This window comes from Podarcis vaucheri, assembly GCF_965113315.1.
Source record: "Podarcis vaucheri genome assembly, chromosome: 1".
NCBI lineage: Eukaryota > Metazoa > Chordata > Lepidosauria > Squamata > Lacertidae > Podarcis > Podarcis vaucheri.
In genome coordinates, this window is record NC_138759.1 from 71,177,216 (window position 1) to 71,199,686 (window position 22,471).

Here is a 22,471-nt window from a genome sequence, read left to right on the forward strand (position 1 = left end):
ACAAGCAGTATTGACATTGTACATATGCACAGCAGTTCTGCTGATTGGTCTCACACTTCAAAGATAGAAGTACAAGGTACACTAAACGGTAGGGGGAAAGAGACAAGGAAAGGTATACACCACAGCAGTGCCCAGATATTTCTCATGCAACATGCTAGATTGTTTCTAATGTGCTGTATCTAATGTATTACAAATGTCATTTGATATCCAGGTGGTGTCTCTCGTGCAATTACTCAGTGATCCGTTCTATCGAACACTTGAAGGTTTCAAAATGCTAGTGGAAAAAGAATGGCTGTCATTTGGTCACAAGTTCAGCCAGCGCAGTAATTTGACTCTCAATTGCCAGGGGAGTGGATTTGCTCCTGTCTTTTTGCAGTTCTTGGATTGTGTTCACCAGGTAAGTTGAGCAAATCTTTATCTCTAATATAGATAGATAGATAGATAAAGTGCCAACATTCCAGGGTAATGGACAAATATATTAGAAAAAGAGGAACATGTTTTATGTTCTCAGTAGGATAAATAAACTTAGCGCGACAGAAAAATGTGAAATTAAAGCTGTTTTCATGGTAGTAGTGTAATGTACTTCTACCATACTTCTCAAAGAAAATATAAGCAAGTATCCACAAATCTGCTCCATAGATGCTATGACTCTGCTCCTCTGGCAAAAAGGACTCCCCCTAGCTCTCACTTGCAAAGCAGTTTGTAAAGTTAAGTGACAGCAGCAGTCTCTTTCTCTCTTTTTTAATACATATTTTCCATATCTCAGCACAAATTAGAGAACTCTAAAGCCCTCTTCATTGCCATAAAGCTTTGGGGGGGAGACGGTAGCAAGTTGGTGGCAAGCACAAATAGTGGCTGCCCGATAGGCCATCCAATATTTGCAGACACCTGCAGGTAAGATTTTTCTACATTTGCAGAGCTCACTGGTGCTAACCCATCTACCTGAGTCAACACCAAGAAACAAAAATGAATATGCTGGATCATCCAGCTCAGTATCATATTTCCAACAGAGGGCATGGGGTGCACAGATCAGCTTGTAAACAGGATGCGGTGGTGATAGCCATCACTTGTTAGCTCCTGGCACCTGAAAATCATAGCCATGATGCCTTGTACATGAAATGGACTCTAGCATTGCACTGGAATAACTACTTTTTGGATTGTAGTCTTGCCTATGTAGAACATGGTTTTCTAGAATTACCGGTAATTCATTCTGCATAAAGATGACAATGGAATCCTTCTGTTTCTTTATTTTGGATCTGCTGTGCAAATTCAATCAGAAGCAATAAGTGAAGGTTTTAATGGCATGCCACTTTTAACACGCTGAATGAGACTGGAATGATCCTGCGGAAAAAAGCCGTCCTTGTTTCAACTAGAAAGAACATATAAAACAGGGCTTCTTAAATTAGAACTGCATCATCTTACAAAAAGCCATTGTTTATGCCAGTATCTCCAGGTGTCAGCTGAATTATTAATGTGAATCATTATTTCACAATAGCAACATCTGGTAGCTCTTGTAGATGTTTCTAGGAAGACAGAATTTGTGACAGTGATGTCACACTAGAAAGCTTCCATCACTTTCTCCAGAATCCCGTGTCAGTTTTAATGTGTTGTTATAATGCTGCATTTGCATAAAACTTTTCTCTGTGAAAGTTATTTCTTCTCTTCCTACCTCTTTCCACTTCCCCACCCTTACTGTAGTGAGGAAAAGTTACAGCATATGTTGCTGTCTCAGCCATGTGTGTTCTTTGTAGGCTAGGCATAGACTGGGTATGATCCAAAGGTACACCTAAAATGAAATCTCACTGAAATGATGAGAACAGCTTCCACCCCACTACCTCTATAGTGACTATTTGTGGTAGGGGTAGCCAATGTCTGCCTTCTAGATGCTGTGGACTCTCATCATGCCTGCCTGCCAGATTTGAAGAAAGCACTAGGAATTTGGTGGTATAAAAAAAATGTTTAATGAATTGTTTTTGTGGGTAGCTTTTTCCCTTTCATAGTATTATTATCATCAACATCATCATCACTTGGGAACTTATAGATCTGTTTTCAAAACCCATTTGGCATGGATGCACATCTTCAGTAAATGCTACTTATCCATTTTAAGTAATTAACAGAAATGGTAATTGTCAGCCTCTTTTTCACCTGCTCCATTCTTTTCCTGCAGAAAAAAGGACAAATTACATATTATATGGATGATCTGAGGGGGACTTTACTTTCCTTCTGTGGGCAGGCAGCATCTGTGGGAGGGGTGAAAAGCAAAGCACTCCTCCCCCACTACTGCTAACAGATTTTCAGGACAACACCCCCCCCCCCCGCTTTCCAGGTTTTTGGTTTTGAAAAAAAACACCTAGTGAGTCAATCACAGATTCCTTGTAACTCCTAGTACTTGAAGAAATATTGACTTCACTTTTAGCCCACTTAAACAATAATACCACATTGCCCTAGTTGGCTTTAATACAGTTCCAGCAGACAGTGTGGTGCAAGATTTTCATTGCTGTTATTGAACCAAATCTGGAATTTCAAGGCATTGCAAATATTTTTAAATAAGGTCTGCATTTTTATGTCCCCCCCCCCCCACTTTCTGTCCCATGATTTGGTTTGCAAGAACTCTCAATGCAGCTAGCAACTTCATAATGATACAAGGTATGAAAACAAAATATCAGTCTTCAACAAATCAAACTGAGATGCTTTTGTAACAACTTTTCAAAAGTGGCATTGTGGCATGATGATGAAAATAGCAGTAACAGTAGATTGTTTGTTTATTAAGACCGCAGAATTTTAAAACACATATTTGGAACCTTTCCCTAAGAGCACTATAGTGCTTTGACAGAAGTGATAAAAACCCATTTTAATCTAGTAGTTATAAGGTTGTAGCAGAAAAGCTTGCAGAGGTGCCTGATCGATGAAAGTAAGATAAATAATATATTTTGCTGTTTAAGTTTAGGTTTTTTAAATAATATATATTATTGTTGTAATATATGTTGCTATCATTTGTGCATTTCAGATTCATAACCAGTATCCAACAGAGTTTGAATTCAATCAGTATTACCTGAAGTTTGTAGCATTTCACTATGTTTCCAATCGATTTAAAACATTCTTGCTGGACTCAGACTATGAAAGACTGGAACATGGTAAGGATCCCAGTTTTGCTGGTGTTACTTTTTATTTTAATTTTAAAGCACTGACTAAAGTTAACATTGAAGTTGTTTCCAGTAGCACCTTAAAGACCAACTAAGTGTATCTGAAGAAGTGTGCATGCACACGAAAGCTCATACCAAGAACTAACTTAGTTGGTCTTTAAGGTGCTACTGGAAGGGATTTTTTTATTTTGACTATGGCAGACCAACACGGCTACCTATCTGTAATTGAAGTTGTTGTAATATACCTGCCACCCTTTGCTATCTTGAAATTTGTTCTGTGGCTGCAATCTTATACATAATTACCAGGACGTAAACTCCATTGAACTCAGCAGGCCTACTTATGAACAGACATGTAATGGTTTGCATTTTTAGCTTGTGACATTGGAAGTTACCTATGACATTTAAAATTCCTGGCAAGTAGCTCCTTTTCCTAACTAGGAAAAGGAGGACACTATGCCTAGGAACCGCATATCCACACTGCCTAGACCAGAGCTTTCCAAACTGTGTGTCGCGACACAGTAGTGTGTCAGCTGCAGTGGGTAGGTGTGCCATGTGAATGTTCCCCATGCTCCTCCCAGGGCTGGAAAGGGGCTAGTTTAACCTCCTGTTTGCTAGTAAAACTAAATTACTGTGTTGCGAAATGGTGCATGTCTAAAAAGTGTGTCACCAGCATGAAAAGTTTGGAAAGCTCTGGCCTAGAAGGTAGAGCTCAATATGTGATATCACCAAAAGTAAAGTGTGTTCATTGCTCCCAGATAAGTCCTGCCTTCAGAGCTTTGAAGGCTTCTATTCCCTTTGGAGCCCCATTAGAATGAAATTTTATTTTTCTCACTTAAGTAGTTCACATCGCAGAATTCAGAGGCCAGGTTGCTCACCGGGCAAGATGGTTTGAGCATATAACGCCAATCCTGTCAATTACTGTATTGGCCCAAATATAAGCTGCACCCGAATATAATCCACCCCTTTAAAATTCAAGGGGAGAAAAGGAAAAAAATACTATACCTGAATATAAGCTGCTCCCTTAAAATTCCACAGGCACTCACACCCGTTTCATTTTACCATATGTCTGTTTCAGCAACAATACTGTAAAAGCCAATTTTTGTAAGGTTACAAATTTAAGCCGTACTTTAACTTTTCACAGTCAGAATTTGGGGGGAAGTGAGGCTTATATTCATGCCAATACAGTAGTTTCTGGGCCCAATTCAAAGTGCTGGTTTAGACCTATAAAGCCTTAAACAGCCCAGGACTACAATACCTAAAGGACCGCCTCTTTCCATATGAACCTACCCAGATCCTGAGATCATCTTCTGAGGCCCTTCTTCATGTGCTGCCTCCTCCTCAAGAGGTCCGGAGGGTGGCAACTGAGAATGGGCCTTTTCTGCAGTGGCTCCCTGCTTGTGGCATGTAAGCAAGTTGAGAGAGGAGTCCTCGTTTTTGCCACAATTTAGTGCTGCTAGTTAACAGGTATTAGCAGTTAAATTACACTGTGATGTCACAGGCAGCTGTTAATAAAAGGCAGCTGAATTTCTTACAATTATGTTTATATCTGAAAGTACTCCTGACACATAATCAGATGCATCTTTTCCAAACTTATAGGAAAAGAAAAGAAGCCTTAGAAGGTCACAAGCTTACGTATAAGAACACTGGAGAACAGGGAGGAGCTCTCTAATGCTGTCCCTCACTGGCCATTGTTCCTTCAACTTCTTATGTTTTCTTGTTTTCTAGGGACACTGTTTGAAGATAAAGGAGAGAAACATGGCAAGAAAGGAGTTTGCATGTGGGAATGCATAGACAAAATTCACAAAAGAAGTCCTGTTTTCTTCAATTACCTCTATGCACCAGCTGAAACAGAGGTATAAAGCAGAAAGGTTCAGGATCTTCATTATCCTGGTACCTGAATAAAGTTTGGTGTCTCATTTGAGACTTTCATTGAGTGAACTACCTAGATGACCTGAATGTTACCTAGCATAAACAGGACTACAGAACCATGGCCAAGATCCCAAGAGCCTATCCAATGGCTGGGGCATGCTCAGTTGGATATTTTTAGTTCTTTAACAAGCAAAATCCTGTACTGTGAAGAGCCTTCAGTTTCAAAAGCACTTTTCACTATCTGGCATGAAGCATTAATGTTTTCCAAACACAACCACCTGGGCATGAGGAAGTAATTGTGCAGTTTGCTTTTTTTAGGAGAGGGGGAATAACAGCTTTGGTTCTGCAACCTTAAGCTTGTGTTGTGGGGCAAAGGTGTACAGACAATGTAAGGCAAGCATATTTCCCTCTAAATTATTTGTGCCTATTACTAGAATATCCTATAACTCTGCATTAAAACAGCAACTTGGCTGGCAGAGCAGCAGGTAAGGCGCTGGGACATGGTCTCAGGAGGTGATCTCATGCTAATTCTTGAATTTAAACCTAGTTTTACTACTGAAAAGCTATAGCTTTGTTGGTGACACAGTTATAAATGTACATGCCTGGCACTGTGGAAAGAGTTGAAACCAGGATCAGTAGAACTAGTGACAGCTCCTCATCACAAAATCTTCGAACCAAAAATCTGCAAAGCTATTTTTATTTAAACATGTATATTGGTGGGGTTTCTGAGTCTATAAATAATATTCAGCATATTTACTTTAATAATATCACCCATTTCTATCAGCATTTTATTACATCCTTTCAAAAGGACCTTTCTGACCTATTTTGCTAGATGAATGAGGAGCCTAATATATCCTTGATAAATGGAATTTGAAAGAAAGGGAGGGCTTTCCAAGGTTAGAACTGAAATAAAGAGATAATGTACCCCCTGAACAGTATGGACAAACTGAAATTTGAATTTATTACCCTATTAAGGAAACTGAATATTTATCTTGCTCTTACAATTGAGGCAGCTTGCTTCAGCAATGCAAAAAGTTTGAGGTCAGGTCAGGTATGTTCCAGATGTTATCTATAAAATGTTAAGTACAGAAGAGCAGCTGAAGTAGTGCACATCAATTGGCCTTTGAGGAAGTGGGGACAATGATACCAGAAAGCCATTATGCATTATTAATCTGCTGGCATTAATTTCTACAGGCATTAAAACCAAATGTAAACATATCCAGTCTTAAAAAGTGGGATTACTACACAGAGGAGACTTTGGCTACTGGTCCTTCTTATGACTGGGCCATGGTAACTGCAAAATGTAGTACCTTGGATGAACCTGACCAAATGGACATGTCACCTTCCCACAGTAAGAGGAAAATTGTCTGGCCATGCTATGACAACATTAGCAAAGTGCAGCCAGATGCCATCACCAGCCTATTAAATGTGAGTATAATTTTTTTAAGCATCTATTGGTGTCAGGTAACATCCATTCAATTTTTAAAAATGTATTTCCCTTAAGAAAGCAGAAATAGAGCAAAATGATATTTTGGCTCAAAGGAAAGACCACTCCTTTTTCTGAGTTAGGATTGCCTATGCCTGTTTCCCAGACTAACTGAAAGCCAACCAATTGTCTGTAGAAATTAAGTTAGCAAAATACAATACATTTTGGATGTTAGTCCTTTTCTGGAAATATTGAAATGTATCGCAAGATTTTTTAAAGTCTGTGAGTGGTCTTTAGGATATTGTTTGTGAAATGCCCAATTTGGAGTATTTTTAACTATTTCACACAAAGAACTTATAGCTTCTCTCATTGTACAACAGAACTGCACTGGCATGTATTGGTTAGCTTCATATAAACTCCACGTCTGCCTAAACTAAGTGGAGCTGCTATGTAGTGTGGTTATCCTGCTAACTTCTAAGGAATAATAAATTCCATTGAAAAATGGTTAGGTAGTATCAAGGGTATTGAATGCAGACAAGTGTTAGGAAGATGTGTTTTAAAATCTTTAAAATAGTTTTTATAATAAGCAGCAGCAAGACATTTTCCTGAACTAATTGCTATTTTAAAGCAATAAAAAAATGCATACCAAACATATCAATTTTTGGGGCAGGGAAATGCCTAAATATTTTCAGCTTACAATCAGTAATTGCTGTGCTTCCGTACTATGGAAAATGGATTCAAAATTAGCCTATAATAATAGTCCATGTTCGGCTTTATATACTTGAATTCAGTTTTTTCCTTTCTCTTAGCATATGATCCTTCTGCAGTTTAGAAGAACTGTAATTTAGCAGTAAATAAAATGTGGTTTTGAAACATAATAACTATGGGCTCCAACTAGCTATTTATGACATTTTCAATGTTCCTAGAACAGGGGTTGGCAACCTGTGGCCCATGGGCCACAAGCAGCCCACAGGGGTTGTTTAAACAGCCCATGAGCTATTCCCGAACCAAGCCACCCGCTTGGCGAGTCCCCGCATGCTGCGCTAAACCGGCAGAGTGGGGACTCACTTCCGCGGTGCCGGAAATTGCGTCTGCACAGATGCGATCCGGCCCACGGAGCAATCTCCACGGGAGTAAACTGGCCCAGGTGAGGTAAACCTTGCCAACCCCTGTCCTAGAATTTATACTTCGCTTTAGAACATAGAGGCTTAGATCCTAACTTTTAACCCTGTGAACAGAAGGAGAGCTGTATTTGCAGAGCACAGTGCTCTTTGGGGTCATGGAGCTAAACATTAGGCTCCGAGCCATACCATAGCAGATGATTTCCTAAAATTAGAGTTTTGAGGGCATTTCTTGCCACCTTATTTTCAGTGTTCTTTCTCTTTTGAAGCAGAAGATAATACAATGACCAGTAAGCTAATACCTGCTATAAATACAACGCTGCATTTTTATTAAAGGATTAAGATCAAATGTTTCACAACAGAAGTTCAAGAACAAGCAATATGCTCTTATTCAATTTAAGTAACAAAAACTTGTGATATTAGCCAATGCTGCCATAGTTTGTTTTATTACTGTGTGTCATGATAAGTTAACATGAACAACACTTAAATGGGAAAGCTGGTTTAAAGGTATAGCTGACATTTACTCATATAGTATCTTTCACAAAGTTTCGTGTTCCTTGTGCTCCTGCATTCATCTGCTTATGGTTTGTTTCAAGAGGAACAAACCATGAGCCCAAGTTCAGACAACATGATAAACCAGACTATGGCTTGTTTCATGACAGCCCAGCAGGAACAGGAACAGGAACACGAGAGGAGCCAAGTATCCATGATTTGCTGCTCATTCGCATTAAACCATAGCTAATTTTAAATATTGTTTAATCAGATGCACAAATCAAACGCCTATCTCACGAAAAATTCACACAGGAACATACATTAATAAAATGTCGCAAGAGGCTACCAAAGAGTTCAAATTCCCAGTTTCACAACAAGAACAACTTACAGTCTGGCATACATACTAAATAAGTTTTTCTGTTTCATTTTTGTTTTTTATTACAGTTTGGTACTGTTCCTTAGAAAAAACAGGGTAAATGTTACTCTTGGCAGTTTGTAATATTGATGTCATAGCACTGGGCCTGAATTTTGCAAGTACTCTTTTAAAAACATATCCAGCCCTTTTCATCATTTTTCATCATGGCAAGCAGTTATAGCTTTTGTTTTAATGATACAAACAAACCGTCAGAAATATTTAATGTCAGGAAAAACCCCTTCCATTGTTTTCAGGAAATCGAAAGATTGGAGAACAAGTTAAATCAAAGCCCAGAAAGGTGGCAGCCATTGTGGGAAAAAGTCAAAGTAAATGTTAAAGAAGATACAAGGCAGGACAATGTAAGTGGCAGAAAGTACACTGATCAGTAATTGCATTCCTTCTTCAAACAAAGACTGGCAAGAGTTGTGACCAAAGCACCTTCTGAAATTGAATTCTTACCTGTTTAAAGTGGCAGTTTTAGATTTGCTTAGATCTGGACTTGCACACAGTGGTGGTTTTCCCTTCTTCCTGGTTATTTCTAATTTTAAGAATTTTGTGAAATAGCTATACTCTTTGTTTTGTCAATGCATGAAGAAAATAGTATTGTCTAATGAGGTCAGCTATAGTAATTCAGCTCCTTACACTTTTAATTCACTCTGTGAATTGGTGTGCTGTACTCTTGCCAAAATGTTTTAATGGTCACTGTGGTTCTAACTTAAACCAGCCAGGAATCCCAGTTTAGAATGTTGCTTTGTTGAAACCTTGACTACCCCTCCATCTTAAAACTTCTTGAAATTTTATCACTTTTTCAAAGCATCGGAGACATCCTTCTGGCTCGTCAGCAATCATGTCTGCCAATCTGCATTCTTATCAAAAGAGGTCTTTGTTACATCTACCAGACAGTGGATTGGGTGAAGAACAGAACACCAACATCTCGCCCTCCAATGGTGTGGAAAGGAGAGTAACTACGCTGTACAATCAGTTCACATCAAAGAATGATGAAAATAGGTAATTTGAGTGGTTAGCATATGATTCACCTCTTTTTCAGCCAGGAAGGAAAGTCACATCCATTTCTTAATCTGCTGTTTCAAACTGCAGTTCATCAAATATAACAAAAAAGTAATCAGGGTATTAAAACAATACCATATTGAAATAGAAAGCCAGACAAATCAAGTACAGACAACTAGCTACTATCTCTCTTATAAATTTTGCTATTTTAAAATACTGTTTTATTCATATTATTTACATTTTTTTCTTCAAAAGAATTTTGAGGTAAATCCTTGGCTCAAAGAAGAAACGTTTCTGGGGATGTATGCTGACTATTTAATGCTTTTGAGTAATGAGAAACCATTTATTAAATCTGCATTTTTATTTTCAGCTTAATTCATAAGTATGTCCAGAGTGGCTGGGGAAACTCATTAAATTATTATTTACAATCTAAGGCATCTGGCTTCTTTCCTCCTAATGGCCATATTTCATTTAGAGGCAAGATGCTAGTTGCATTAAGACTCTACACAGAGAAATAATTGCTACATAGTCTGGCATACAATACAAACAGTATTTTTGATAACAGATAAACACTTTAAACCTCATGGTTATCCAAGGATCACACTATTCCAAATGCATTGACCTTGTAGGGACGTATGTACAATTCTCATTAAAGAAAATATGGATTTAACTGCATGGATTTAGCGAGAAATATGAGGTAATTACTGATACTGATACATAAATGCTTACTTAGGTGACACTAGGGAGCTTAAGAGTAAATGCATATATATTTCTTTTCTTTTCCTTAAGATCATTTGAAGGTACACTTTACAAAAGAGGAGCTTTGTTGAAAGGCTGGAAACCTCGTTGGTTTGTGCTAGATGTTACCAAACACCAAGTAAGATCTACTTCTGTTTTCTAATAGAATAATCTTATTATTCGTGCAAAATAAGTTTTGCAGAGACTGCAATAAATAATTATACCACTAGGCTGGGGGGGGGAGAAAGCAATTGTACTATCTGATCTCCCTGCTTACAGATGTTTCTTTAAGAGGCCTGAGTTTGGGCACCTTCAGTGAAGCAAGGAGATGCTTTCTGACGTCGGACTAGAATCTATGTTTCAGAAAACAGCAGCAAATGAGCTGCTCAGTTTGTGTGTTGAGTTTCCACAGCACCTTGTACATAGGTCCATAAGAACTGCCTTGCTAGGTGAGACCAAAGACCTAGTCTAGTGGCTGTCAAACAGGTGCTCCTGGGAAGTAGTACTGGGCAGGGTATGGTAGCACACCCTGTTTTATTCCCAGCATTTGATCCTGAGGTACGCTGCCTCTGAACACAATAAATTCTGCAAGTTAATCACCCATGGGTGGCTCCTCAAAATACAGTCCATTCAAAATGCCTAATTATAGCTCCTGAGTTTGTAACATCTGTCTATGTTTATTATGTAATCTCTCACGCAGAGGACAGTTAGATTTTTAGGCAATCAAAGATCTTTTTGAAAAAAAATGTTCCAACCCCAAGGTGAAGCTTTGGGTGCTCTGCTGCATCGCTCCTCCCCTAAAGAGACTGGAATTGATCCAGTTACAGATAGGTAGCCGTGTTGGTCTGCCATAGTCAAAATAAAAAAATTCCTTCCTGTAGCACCTTAAAGAACCAACTAAGTTAGTTCTTGGTATGAGCTTTCGTGTGCATGCACACTTCTTCAGATTGGTACCTAGGTTGATGTATTTCTTTCCAGAATTTATAAGCAGCAAGTTGCTCCAATATTATTGTAAATTGCAATCTACCCAAGTGCTAGTGGTTCAAACTGTGAAAACTATGGCAATTGTTAGGTTCTCAAGTGTGTAATCTGTTTGTTGTTCCTTTGCATAGTGTATAATTTTCTTCTTTCGTTACTAGCTAAGATATTATGATTCTGTTGAGGATGCATGCTGCAAGGGCCATATCGATCTTGCAGAAGTAGAAAGTGTGATACCTGCTTCACCTACTATGGGTGCTCCAAAGCATGCTAATGAGAGAGCATTCTTTGATGTAAGTATATTGGCTACAGACCTTGGACTACTTCATATTAGTACCAAAAATCCCTACTCCCTCTGTGTGTTTGCATCTGTCTCTCAAACACACACACACACTCACAGTAAGCAAACTTCATGTTTTTGAAGTTTTCATCAGATAGCCTTAGTCCCTTTTTCCATTTTAAGAAAACTTTAAAAAAATAAAATAGATAAAACACTGCTGCTAAGGTAAGGCTCTTGATTGACATATATTGGTTTTACTCTTGAATGCTGATAAAAGAGCACACTGCTATTCATGTCTGCATCCTTTTGAATATGAGTTTCAGCATACCTACTCAAGTGTAAGGCAAAAATGTCCTGAATATTCTGCCTGTCAAAGTAGAAATTACACATGGCAGGACAATAATCCTGAACAGATAAATTCCCACCCCCGTATCACTAATTCATTGTAATGTGTCACAGGCATGATATGCTGGATTTCTGCAATCCTCCCAAACCTTCTTTGAGGAAGAAAAGAGCCCATAGGAATAATGTTCACAAGTGTTCATACAATGCCTGTACAGTGGAACCTCGGTTCCTGAACAGCTTTGTTGTCATACATTTTGGTTCTCAAACGCCGAAAACCCAGAAGTAATTGGTCCATTTCCGAATGTTTTTTGGAACCCAAACATGCAGCATGGATTTTGTTCAGGAACAAGGTACCACCATATCTTGTTTGGAAGCCATTGTCAGCCCAAATGCATGGAACTCCTCTGTAACCAAAATTGACAACTTTATATATATTGGAATGAAACAAAAAGTAACCTTTTGAGGGTTATTACTTAGTATGTAGGATTTTCAAGTTGCCAGCCCAACTTTTTCTGGGAAGATGAAATACAAACAATACAATATCTCAAGAAGTATCAATTCTAGCCATTATTAAAGACTGTGTATTTTATTCTCTTTAAGAAAGACAATTCATATATTTCCAGAATATCTAAGATGTCAAATTTAAACACCCTGAAGGAGGCAAGTTTGCTGTCTGTCTTGGTAAACCTTCTAATGTCTGAAGGGGAAATGGGAACCATGAGCTGGCAGTAGTTCCTCAATAGTTGGGTCCTCCTGTCAAAAATTACAATTTATCACTGGGAGACATGTGATCTACAAACACCAAATTAATGTGTGCTGCACAAAGTATAAATTGGCCACAATAAGCTCTAAAATTATGCTTAAGAAAGTATGGAAATTTTCTTATCTTTACTTTTCATTTTGCAGCTGAAGACAAGTAAACGTGTATATAATTTCTGTGCCCAAGATGCACAAAGTGCCCAGCAGTGGATGGACCGAATACAGAGCTGTATTTCAGATGCATAATTAGGAATTTTGCTTTGCTGCCAACAGCAAAAAGGAAATGATTCCATATGCAAAATAAAATCACTTTGGATTATGAGAAGATTTGTTATTGCAGATCAAGCAGCCTTATATTTCAGCCATAAATACTCAAAACATCGCCTTTCCTTAACCATATAGCCTGTATTATGACTCTCCATATGGAAAACACTCAAAATCAATTAACTTCTCTGCCTGCAAAATGGTTCTCTTCAATAGAATTGCAGGCCTGATGACCAGGCTGCTTTGTACTGGGATATGCTGTTATCTCAGACTTGCTATTTGTGAACAGTTTCTTCCAAATAACCCTATATTTTCCAGTGTTTCAGCAAGGGAGTCAATTATCAGGCTAGTAAATCTTATACAGCATTATTAAAATCTTCAAGACCCATTAAGAATTGTATCCCACAGGTGCATAAACAAAATACAGTTTGCACAACTATTTTTTTCTTCTGAAAAGCCTTTCCAGGCAGCTGAGGGACCCTCCTGAAAAATGTTGGTTGTGGTTGTACAGGGCTATATAGTGGGAAGGGGGAAGTGTCTATAATCAGGCTCATGCAAGGTTCCTCAACCAAATTTCAGGTAATTTTTCCCTCCCCACTACCACCCAACACAACACAGCCCACATTTGTCAGGAGACTTCTCCAACCCTCTGAGCTGCTGCACTTCCCAAAAGATTACCCAGAGGGGATGGAAAGAATGGATTGTGCAGGCTATCCTCTAGCCCTGTAACCATGGTTTGGAAACCAATAAATATGCATGACAGAGTCTTAAGGCATTTATTCTAGACACCAAAAAAGTTTAAGAAAGGTTTCTTTCCTGATATTTTTGTCTCCAGATATATCTAGATAGTTGAAGGATACATCATTTTTTATTTACATTCTCTTTACCTGTGGCAGTAGATAAATGAAGACAACAATAAAACTGACAAAGGTCGAAACCTTCTACAAATCACTTGGGAGAAAAGCCTAAGAAATATAAAAAGTTGTATATTAATTTATGTGCTGTTCTGCTCGTTGTAAAATGAAATAACACAATGATAAATGCACTAAACAAAACAAACACTTGCACTGAAATCCTTGAAAGCAGACATTTGAAGGATAGAGGTAAATTATTTATAGCAGAATGCTAGCTAGATAACAGTGATGACAGATAAAGAATATGTACATAATTGGGCATAATATGGTGTGATTTGATACTTTAAAAACATTTTTGCACATGAATTGGAAGAATGTTTTTAGATTTTTTACATATGCTAACATTGTGTTTGTTCATCTTAAAAATCTTTGAGGAATGTTGTTGGTTTTTTTACAGTCCAAAATTAATAACAAGTTTGACTTGGTGCAATCTGTGATGACTTTGAGTGTGGAGTCTCTAGATAGCTAACATGTCATGTTTTTGTTTTAAGTACTAATATGTTTAAATATCAAGCTAATATGTCAGCGCTTGTACATACTGGTCAGTATTTTCTAGTGTTTAGTAATGTTGCTTGTAACTTAATGGCTACATTCACATGTCATGCTAAACTATGGTCAAGTGTAACAATGACAAACCAGCGAGTGTTGGGCTTGCATGCTATTCCCTCCTCTTCTGGTGCAGCAAAGAGGAACAGCTCAAAAGCTTCCCACTCAAACTGTTTAGTCTTAACCAGTCATCCCCAAACTCAGCCCTCCAGATGTTTTGGAACTACAATTCCCATCATCCCTGACCACGGGTCCTGTTAGCTAGGGATGATGAGAGTTGTAGTCCCAAAACATCTGGAGGGCTGAGTTTGGGGATGACTGGTCTTAACTGTAATTAGTAAAAACAAGGCAATTTGAACCCATATTTTACAAAGCTGGGGTATTTTCACTAACGATAGTTAATAGCAGGTACAGTTTAGGAATTGGACATAATATTCAAATGTGGTTGATATAAAAGGGAAGAGAGAGCTTTCATTCTGCTCATCACAAGTGTGCTAGAGGTGAGGAAGGGAGCATATTAGCCCAAGGCTCATTGTGGCTTTTCATTCTAACATCAAACCATGGTTTACAATCTCATGTGAACTGGGTCACTACCAACTAACCAAACTGACTTCATTTATAGAATTTCAGTTACTGAAATTGTTTACCTTTTTTAAAAAAAAACCACTACTTTTTCTATATTTTTTAAAGTAAATAGTGAATACAGATTTCACATTGTACTCAGACTAGGAAATACATCTGTTTTAAATACATTGGAATCCCAAAAACAAACAGGAATGAAGGATTTTTCTAGCATTTTCAGCCAATAACCACCACCTATGAAAAATGGTGTTTGCACATTCATGTATTTTCTTTGTATATGAAGTACTTTTATATGTACTTTGTATAATTATTCTGTTCTATAGTTGTTTAAAATGTACACTACTTCTATGGTTGTAACTAGCCAATTTTAATTATTTTATGTATGTTACATAACTAGTATATGCTAACCAACTTGTAATAAAGATACTTCTTAAGAAAGCATCCCTTCTTTCCTCTACCGAGTGGTATACAATAAATACCTTGCCTCATATAACTGTACAGTTAAATTATATTCCAAATAACCCTGCAATAAAATTCATATTTTTATACAGGCAAGTGCCATCTTGTATGTGGGAAAAACTTGTTCCTAAGTGTGTTTTACCATTATTAAACTCACAACATTCCATTAATACTACAGGCGGCCAGTAATATTTCACTATTATTACTTACTTAGAAAAGTTGTGCTTCTGTATTAAGTGAATACAAAAAAAAATAAAAAAAATCCACATGCAACATGAATATGGATACAATATACAAATGGCATGTTCAACAACAGTTGATTACTTGAGCCTTTTAGCACCAGAACTGCCATAGGAAGGCTTAGACATCTGGCATTTTCCATTGTCTACAGGAAAATAGTTGGTTTAGGAGGCCTTTTCATTGAGTAGTAACACTTCATCAAAAAATTATTCTAAGTATGCCCTCCAGTTTATCTTTAAATGTTCCCCAAAACACACTGTAATTTAGGGCATAGCTGCCAACAGCAAGATTTTGTGAAATTTCTATGATAAAAAATAGAGCAAGTATATTATATAGCCCATAAACTGGTGACATTTTCTATTCAGATAGTGCACTATTCTTGGGTTTCTTTGCATGCAATATAAGCATCTTATGGTGGTAACCTTTGTACTTGTTTTGTTATTTTCCTAATGTTCAAATGTTTCACAATCTTTCACATCCCAGATATTAAATTTAATGTAGATAACATAATTTTGAGTAGATTTTCTCATGAAGTGTTAGCAGTCACCCGTAGCAGCAGATGCAGAAGACACTCAGACCATCTCCTCCACATCTGCTGCTTGCTTGTCACTTTGACCTGTGATGTTCTTGCAGGGCAGTTTGGCTCTGCAAAGAAGTTTGGTTTCCTAGGATTGCCAGCCAGCCCTGACTTGGCAGTTCCTAATAGCAGGCACCTTTATCTGCCTTAATCATCAGCTCCACAGGGATTCTTGTAGGGTCGTCCTCAAACTAATGATTACCTGGTTGGTTTGACTTGTTGATTGGGTTGATTCCTGGGTGCAAGGCCTAACCCAGTATTTTGATTGAGAGGCAGAGTGCTGGGAAATGGTGACCTGATAAGAGCATGGCAGCCATTCATGGACACATCCACAAGATATATGGTCGGTGGCAATGTGATCTGTTGGGCAATTGTGTTGGGAGCTTCTTATTCAGGGTCCTGAGATTTGGAAGCGAATGTTTATGAGTTGAGATGTGAGACACAGTAGAGGAGAGGAGACTGATGGTGACCCTATACAAGTGACCACAGGTAGGGGGGCCATTGGGTGTATGGGTGATCTAGATGACTACACAGGCCATTCATTACAGGCACCTGGTGGCCAACTGAGTTGGTGCTACTGTTTAGTTTGATTACGAATGAAGGAATCTGTCTAGCCTGTATTACTGAGACCTGGGTGAGTTGGGCAGAGTGGATTTGATGCAAGGTTTAACAGATATCTGGTGCAGCATCCACCTTGTTTGGAGGTCCAGAGAAGGGGAGTCTCTGTGGCCCATAGAGTTTGCGTCTTGTTCACCAGGAAGCCTTTCCATCCTGGGCTGGGCTATGAAGGCCTGTACTTTGGTAGCCTCAAGGTGTGGTGTTGGGAGAATTCCATGGCACTGGTTCTGGTAGCTCAATATTTCTATCAAGTGTAGGGTAAGATCAAAACTTCATGTTCTCAATGAAATCCACAGGGCTGTTCAAAGTTGTCAGCAGCCCAATGCATAGGATGTCGCATACATACCCTGATTTGGTCTTTACCTCAGGGTGTGAGGGGTGGCAGTCTGAATATGGGTGGGGAGGGAGAGGTTTGAATTGACCGTTGTCCTGGTCAGACATGGTTACGTTTGGTCTTACATCGTGTTTTCCTCCTACAGTGGTAAAGGGGTCCTTCATAGTGTCTACTGCCAAAGACTTGTGGAATTAGAATTTATTAATGCTTTGGGGGATTTTCCAGAAATCAGAGCCCGCAATCCTGCTAAGACCTTCATTTTACTATGGAATAGCAGCAATCCAGCTGCAGACACTCTTGAAGGAAGCTGATTATCTTGACCCATTTCAGTTTGGGTTCAAGACCAGCTTTGAGACAAAATAGGCCTTGGATGGAAGACCCTGTTTTATGTTTGTTGCACAACAAAAAAATACACTGCTTATCTCTCAGTGGCTTTCAATACACTGATCATGGCATCCTCCTGGACTGTCTCAGTGAGTGGCATTGTGTTGCTGTGGATCCCTAATTCTTTCTTTTGTTTTAAAATACTTTTATTATACTATTTTATATTGTATTGTTGTTTTAATGATATTGTTTATTGTTTTTGTGTTGTACACCACTTTGAGATTTTAAAAAGTATTAAATTGTTTATAAATGCTTTTACATAAAACAAAAAATAAATATTGTCCTGTCCCTTCCAGCATTAGTTTTTTTTGGGGGGGGAGGATTATTATGTTTCTGTGTATAACTGGCTTTCTTGATTTTTCTTCTCACTTGCAGCATCCTGCTACATCACAATTCCACAGAAATTTCTCTCTCACACATGCACATCTTTGGAGGGCACATACACAACTAGTTTTTTTTAAAAAAGGATGGCAAACTGCAAAGTACTGTAAAGCCCATTTCACACATGACAGAGAACTATGAACTAGCTCTGCATAATAAGCCATTTGTGTGAGTGATTCCGTTCAGTATTCAGGTGAGTTTAACTGTGCTGTTTAAGCCCTTCTGATGTACATCCTAGCCCTAATCGCTGCACAGAAAAAATGTTTTTTTAATTTAAAAGGTACATCCGGAATTAGAACATACTAAAATGAATATGAAAGAGAGAACTAAAAACAGGAATGAAAATAGGAGACTGAGAAGGAAGCAGAGCAAATATAAAACGGGCAACTTTGAAAAACAGCTGGAAAAGCAGGTGCTAATTAAAAGGTAAAGGGACCCCCGACCCTTAAGTCCATTCGCTGATGACTCTGGGGTTGCGGCGCTCATCTCGCTTTATTTGCCAAGGGAGCCGGCGTACAGCTTGTGGGTCATGTGGCCAACATGACTAAGTCGCTTCTGGCGAACCAGAGCAGCACATGGAAACACCATTTCCCTTCCCGCCGGAGCAGAACCTATCTATCTAATTGCACTTTGACGTGCCTTCGAACTGCTAGGTTGGCAGGAGCAGGGACCAAGCAATGGGAGCTAACCCCTGTTGTGGGGATTCGAACCGCCAACCTTCTGATTGGCAAGCCCTAGGCTCTGGTTTAACCCACAGCGCCACCCGTGTCCCATAGGTGCTAATTAGGAAGCACAAATTAGGGGCAACAACGTTAGAATGGAAATGTGCTACCTGGATATGTGAAATTATTGCTATAGAAGCAAAAGCTAATGAGTTTGTTTGAATTTATCTCATGTGTAAATTGCACTTTGCAGATATAACAATACAGAAAGAGTGTTTGTATCACCTTGTATCTCTTCAGTTGCAAAGCCTGTTGTCAGATCACATCTTCAGCTCCAAGTCCTTGTGCATGTGCTGGTCTAAGACCTGCAAAATAGGCCCAGATACTGGCTTAGCATGCTACTGCGACAACATCAATACATTATTTACAATGGCATTTCACTTATTTTGCTTCACCGTCTCCATTTTCCAGCTGGAATAAAATAACTGTGCATCGTTATACTATGTGTGTCATACTAATCGATTTCCTCTTCCTATCTCAAGCACAGGATTGTCAGTAATTAATTGGAAACACAATAAGCAGACCTACAGCATCCTAAATCTGTGAATCAAAGTACACTAAATGCAAAAAGTTAACAGATGTGGGGAAAGTGGTTTATGATAAAATTTAGCATCACCATCTATGCATGTAATTTTCTCATACTTTGTTAGTATAGTGATTTCATTATTAACATTCCAATATGTACAACCCATCATAGCCAGGCAGTTATCTTTATTTGATCTTTAAGTGTCCTTGGGCTGAATGCAAGTGACTGCACACAGTGTTCTTATTTTTCATATCTGCTATCATGCAAGTGTTTTGGCTCTTTATGGCTACCAAATGGTCACTTCAGAAAGTTGAAATGCTGAGCTGGAATTTAAAAAAAATAATAAAATCCCTGTTCATTCCAGGAATAACTATCACACCTTCTACCTGGCCTGCTGCCAGATGATGTTCATTTCTTTCCAAACATTTGGCTCCCATATGATCTAAAGTCTAGTTCTGTAACTACATTCTTAAGCAGCAACACGATATTGCCATGTTCAACCCACCAATGTGCATGATTCCTAATATTGCATCCATATGAGAACATTACAGATGGTTAAAGTCCATTTTTGTAACTGCCACTGTGTGATAGTGCAGTACAACATATTTATCTGGATCCTTTTGCAAATATTAAACCCCACTTTCACTTGGTGAACTTCAACCATTTTTACCTTTGCCCTAGTTGAATCATTCTTCTATGCTTTGCATTCTTTTCCCTGCGTTACATGATATTATTACATAAAAGCTTTATTTATGTGGCTAGCAAACAGACTGCCAAATAATTTTGGCTAATCTTTAGATATAGTGTCACTTAGAAAGGACTGTATTTTGACACTGTGTTATGTGGATGGAACATATCTGAGGCTGGCATTTAGCAGATGCAGGCTGGGCCAATAGGGAATTGTTTTAATGGACTATTTTAAATCTTTTAAAAATGATTACTTGTTTAAAGTATGAACCTAAAATATGAACAGTAATGCAGAATCTACCTACAATCACATTTATTTTTTAGAGAAGAGCAGAGCAATCCACTCCCTACTCCCCCACTTTATGCCAAACTTGGGAGTAGGGGCTGGACTGAGCAGAGGCATCTCTCCACTCAGCCCTCCTGGCTGAGCCGGACAGCCAACCTGAGTGATACAAACATCATCCCATCAAGGCTGATTTTCCTTCTGCCAAATATCTTCCCTCTTTGGGGTATCTCCTGCAGAGCACTGAGGAAAGCCTCCGTGTCTAAAATGTTGGCATCTTCTGTCTCGTGAGTCAAGGAATACACCTCCACCCAAACGGCTGCATTAGCAGCAATAAAGTGCCCTCCCGGGACACAAGCCTGGACAGTGTGTATGGAAGTCCTGGGCTGCCCAGACAACGAGACCCACGCCCTGGCCTTGCTGGTGTGGTCCAAAGGAAAGCAGAGCAATACATTTGTTTTGTGTCGTGCCCTGGTTTTGTTTTCAATTTTCTCCTTTTAAGCTTTACTTACCCTTTTTGAACTGTATGTGAAAACGCAAATAAAAATTACTTAAGAAAATTTTCCCCCAGGCTTTACATCTGAACCAGGCCTAAAACACATCTTTCTTTAATTATGTCAAACAGCACAGCTAGTAGCGTCCTATGGCAGATGGTCTTTATTTTAGGACAACTTCTGGCCCCAGCAAGCGAAGTGCCATACAAAGACACTGGGAAAGCAAGGGGGCAACTGGAACAAAAACCATGTATGATGTCTGACATGTTGTTTTGTGGGAAGCTCTCTTGGCAAACATTGCTACATTAATCAGGAATAAACTACCACTTTTGCTTTGCTAATTCACAACCTTGTGTGGGTGTGTTAAGATATATACAAGAAGGTTTGAATCAACTTATTTTTCTGGAGTTGCATAAGATCTTGCATGTTTGACAGATCTAGGTCCAGAGATTTTCTCGAGATCCTTTTTACTATTAGTTTTATAATTGCACAAATTATGGCTTTCCTACTTTCTGTATTTTTCAGCCTAGGCTTTATTTTTGTAAGTTTCTTCCAACTTTTCTGTGCAGAACATAGCTCCACCTTCCTTAGACAAACACCAGCTGTGAAGCACTGCTGCATACTTTGACCTGCGCTTGAAGATAATACCGAAACATCCGTATTTGGAATTTTACAATTGAAAGACCCTACAATGAACCTCCAATAAACTAAAAAAATAAACAGAAGGATTACATTCTAAATTGGGACAAAATAGCAGATCGGGTTGCTTTTAAAGTTCCGGATGCATAAGCCTGTGACCTGTCATAGCTACCACTTGTTGTCACACGGTTTCAAGCAGTCTATTTCCAAACCTTGGTGGGTGAGTAGTGAGCCAGGGCATCTTCTAGTTCCCTTGGTCTTTATTTGATGAGATATCTTTCAATAGTAAAATTCCAAATTCTCTTCAAAGCAGCTGATCCCTTCCTCCAGTGCCTGAATCCAATTTTTTCCAAAAAGCATTATCCAAGTAAATTGATTCTAATCTACTCCAGACTTGTAGTACATGATAAAGTGCCGGCCTTCTCTCCTTTTGTGGTAGGGATGTGTACAGCAGCCTGAAAAGTTGCCATTGAGGAAGATGAAGCAGAGCCAGGAACAAAGTTAAGCTAGTTCTGCAACAGTGTGTAAAAGGCATGTCCTTGACCACTCCACGTGGTATATTAACAAAGTCAACATGCCCCAAAGGTCAAAGCACAATCTCTAAATGCAACGTGCAGTTGCTACAGCAGCTCCTCCAGCATAAACGTTTGTGTGTTAGCCCCCAGCTGGACTACTTTGTGATTTTAGGACAAGCCTATTAATTTGCAGAGTGTGTTTGGTGCACACAGTATGGTTGTCATTCAATAAACTTCAGTTTGTAATGCTCACACTAATAGATTTTCCAGGTTTTAATTGCTGCAGAGCTAAATGTGCACCAGAATACAGATCATGATTTACTTATTTTATATACGTACATACCCCCTCATTCGATGCAAAAATTATTTCAGGGTGGCTTTCCTAAATCTACTAAAAACAAGAGTGTGCAAAAATACAACAGATTTCAAAAATACAACATTAGCAAATAAACAGCAGGATAAAAGCATCAGTTCCCTTAAGGGAAAGGGTTGTGGCTCAGTGGCAGAGCATGTGGCCTGTATGTAAAAGATCACTCTCTGCCTGAAACCCTGAAAGGATATGGAGCTTGATGGACCTAAGGTCTGACTCACTATAAGGCAGCTTCCTATGTTCTTAACTGAAACAGTTCCATTATGGGTTAGAAATTAAAAGTGCCTCTGTTAGAAAAGAAGACCCCTTGGTGGCTTTCACCACATGAAGCTTTCCTGCTCAAACCACTTGGAAAGAAAGGA

At 38.7% G+C, this 22,471-nt stretch overlaps 1 protein-coding gene and 1 long non-coding RNA gene across 42 annotated transcripts in view; one reads left to right on the top strand and one right to left on the bottom strand.

Annotated features, from left to right (window-relative positions):
• The window catches only part of SBF2 (SET binding factor 2), a 227,000-nt gene extending 209,213 nt beyond the window's left edge, over positions 1-17,787 (top strand). Inside the window, exons 34-44 of one of the 2 annotated variants that reach the window (XM_082192752.1) lie at positions 212-397; positions 3,008-3,134; positions 4,869-4,996; positions 6,207-6,440; positions 8,721-8,825; positions 9,281-9,474; positions 10,264-10,351; positions 11,352-11,483; positions 12,722-16,669; positions 16,705-17,152; positions 17,262-17,787. In XM_082192752.1, the coding sequence (XP_082048878.1) occupies positions 212-397; positions 3,008-3,134; positions 4,869-4,996; positions 6,207-6,440; positions 8,721-8,825; positions 9,281-9,474; positions 10,264-10,351; positions 11,352-11,483; positions 12,722-12,820 (1,293 nt within the window). In that variant the 3' untranslated portion in view covers positions 12,821-16,669; positions 16,705-17,152; positions 17,262-17,787. Of the gene's footprint in view, positions 1-211; positions 398-3,007; positions 3,135-4,868; positions 4,997-6,206; positions 6,441-8,720; positions 8,826-9,280; positions 9,475-10,263; positions 10,352-11,351; positions 11,484-12,721; positions 17,153-17,261 lie in introns of both variants that reach the window. The other variant, XM_082192753.1, reaches the window with a different exon arrangement.
• The window catches only part of LOC309516744, a 116,288-nt gene that overhangs the window by 48,759 nt on the left and 45,058 nt on the right, over positions 1-22,471 (bottom strand). For 15 of the 40 annotated variants that reach the window (XR_014213029.1, XR_014213030.1, XR_014213031.1 and 12 more), the window contains 2 exons: positions 18,821-18,900; positions 13,601-13,803 (listed from right to left, as the gene is read on the bottom strand). This is a non-coding gene — a long non-coding RNA (uncharacterized lncRNA). Of the gene's footprint in view, positions 1-1,232; positions 2,162-4,834; positions 4,874-6,014; positions 6,082-9,473; positions 9,559-11,489; positions 12,569-13,600; positions 13,804-18,820; positions 18,901-22,471 lie in introns of those variants that run through there. The other 25 variants (XR_014213027.1, XR_014213028.1, XR_014213032.1 and 22 more) reach the window with 17 other exon arrangements.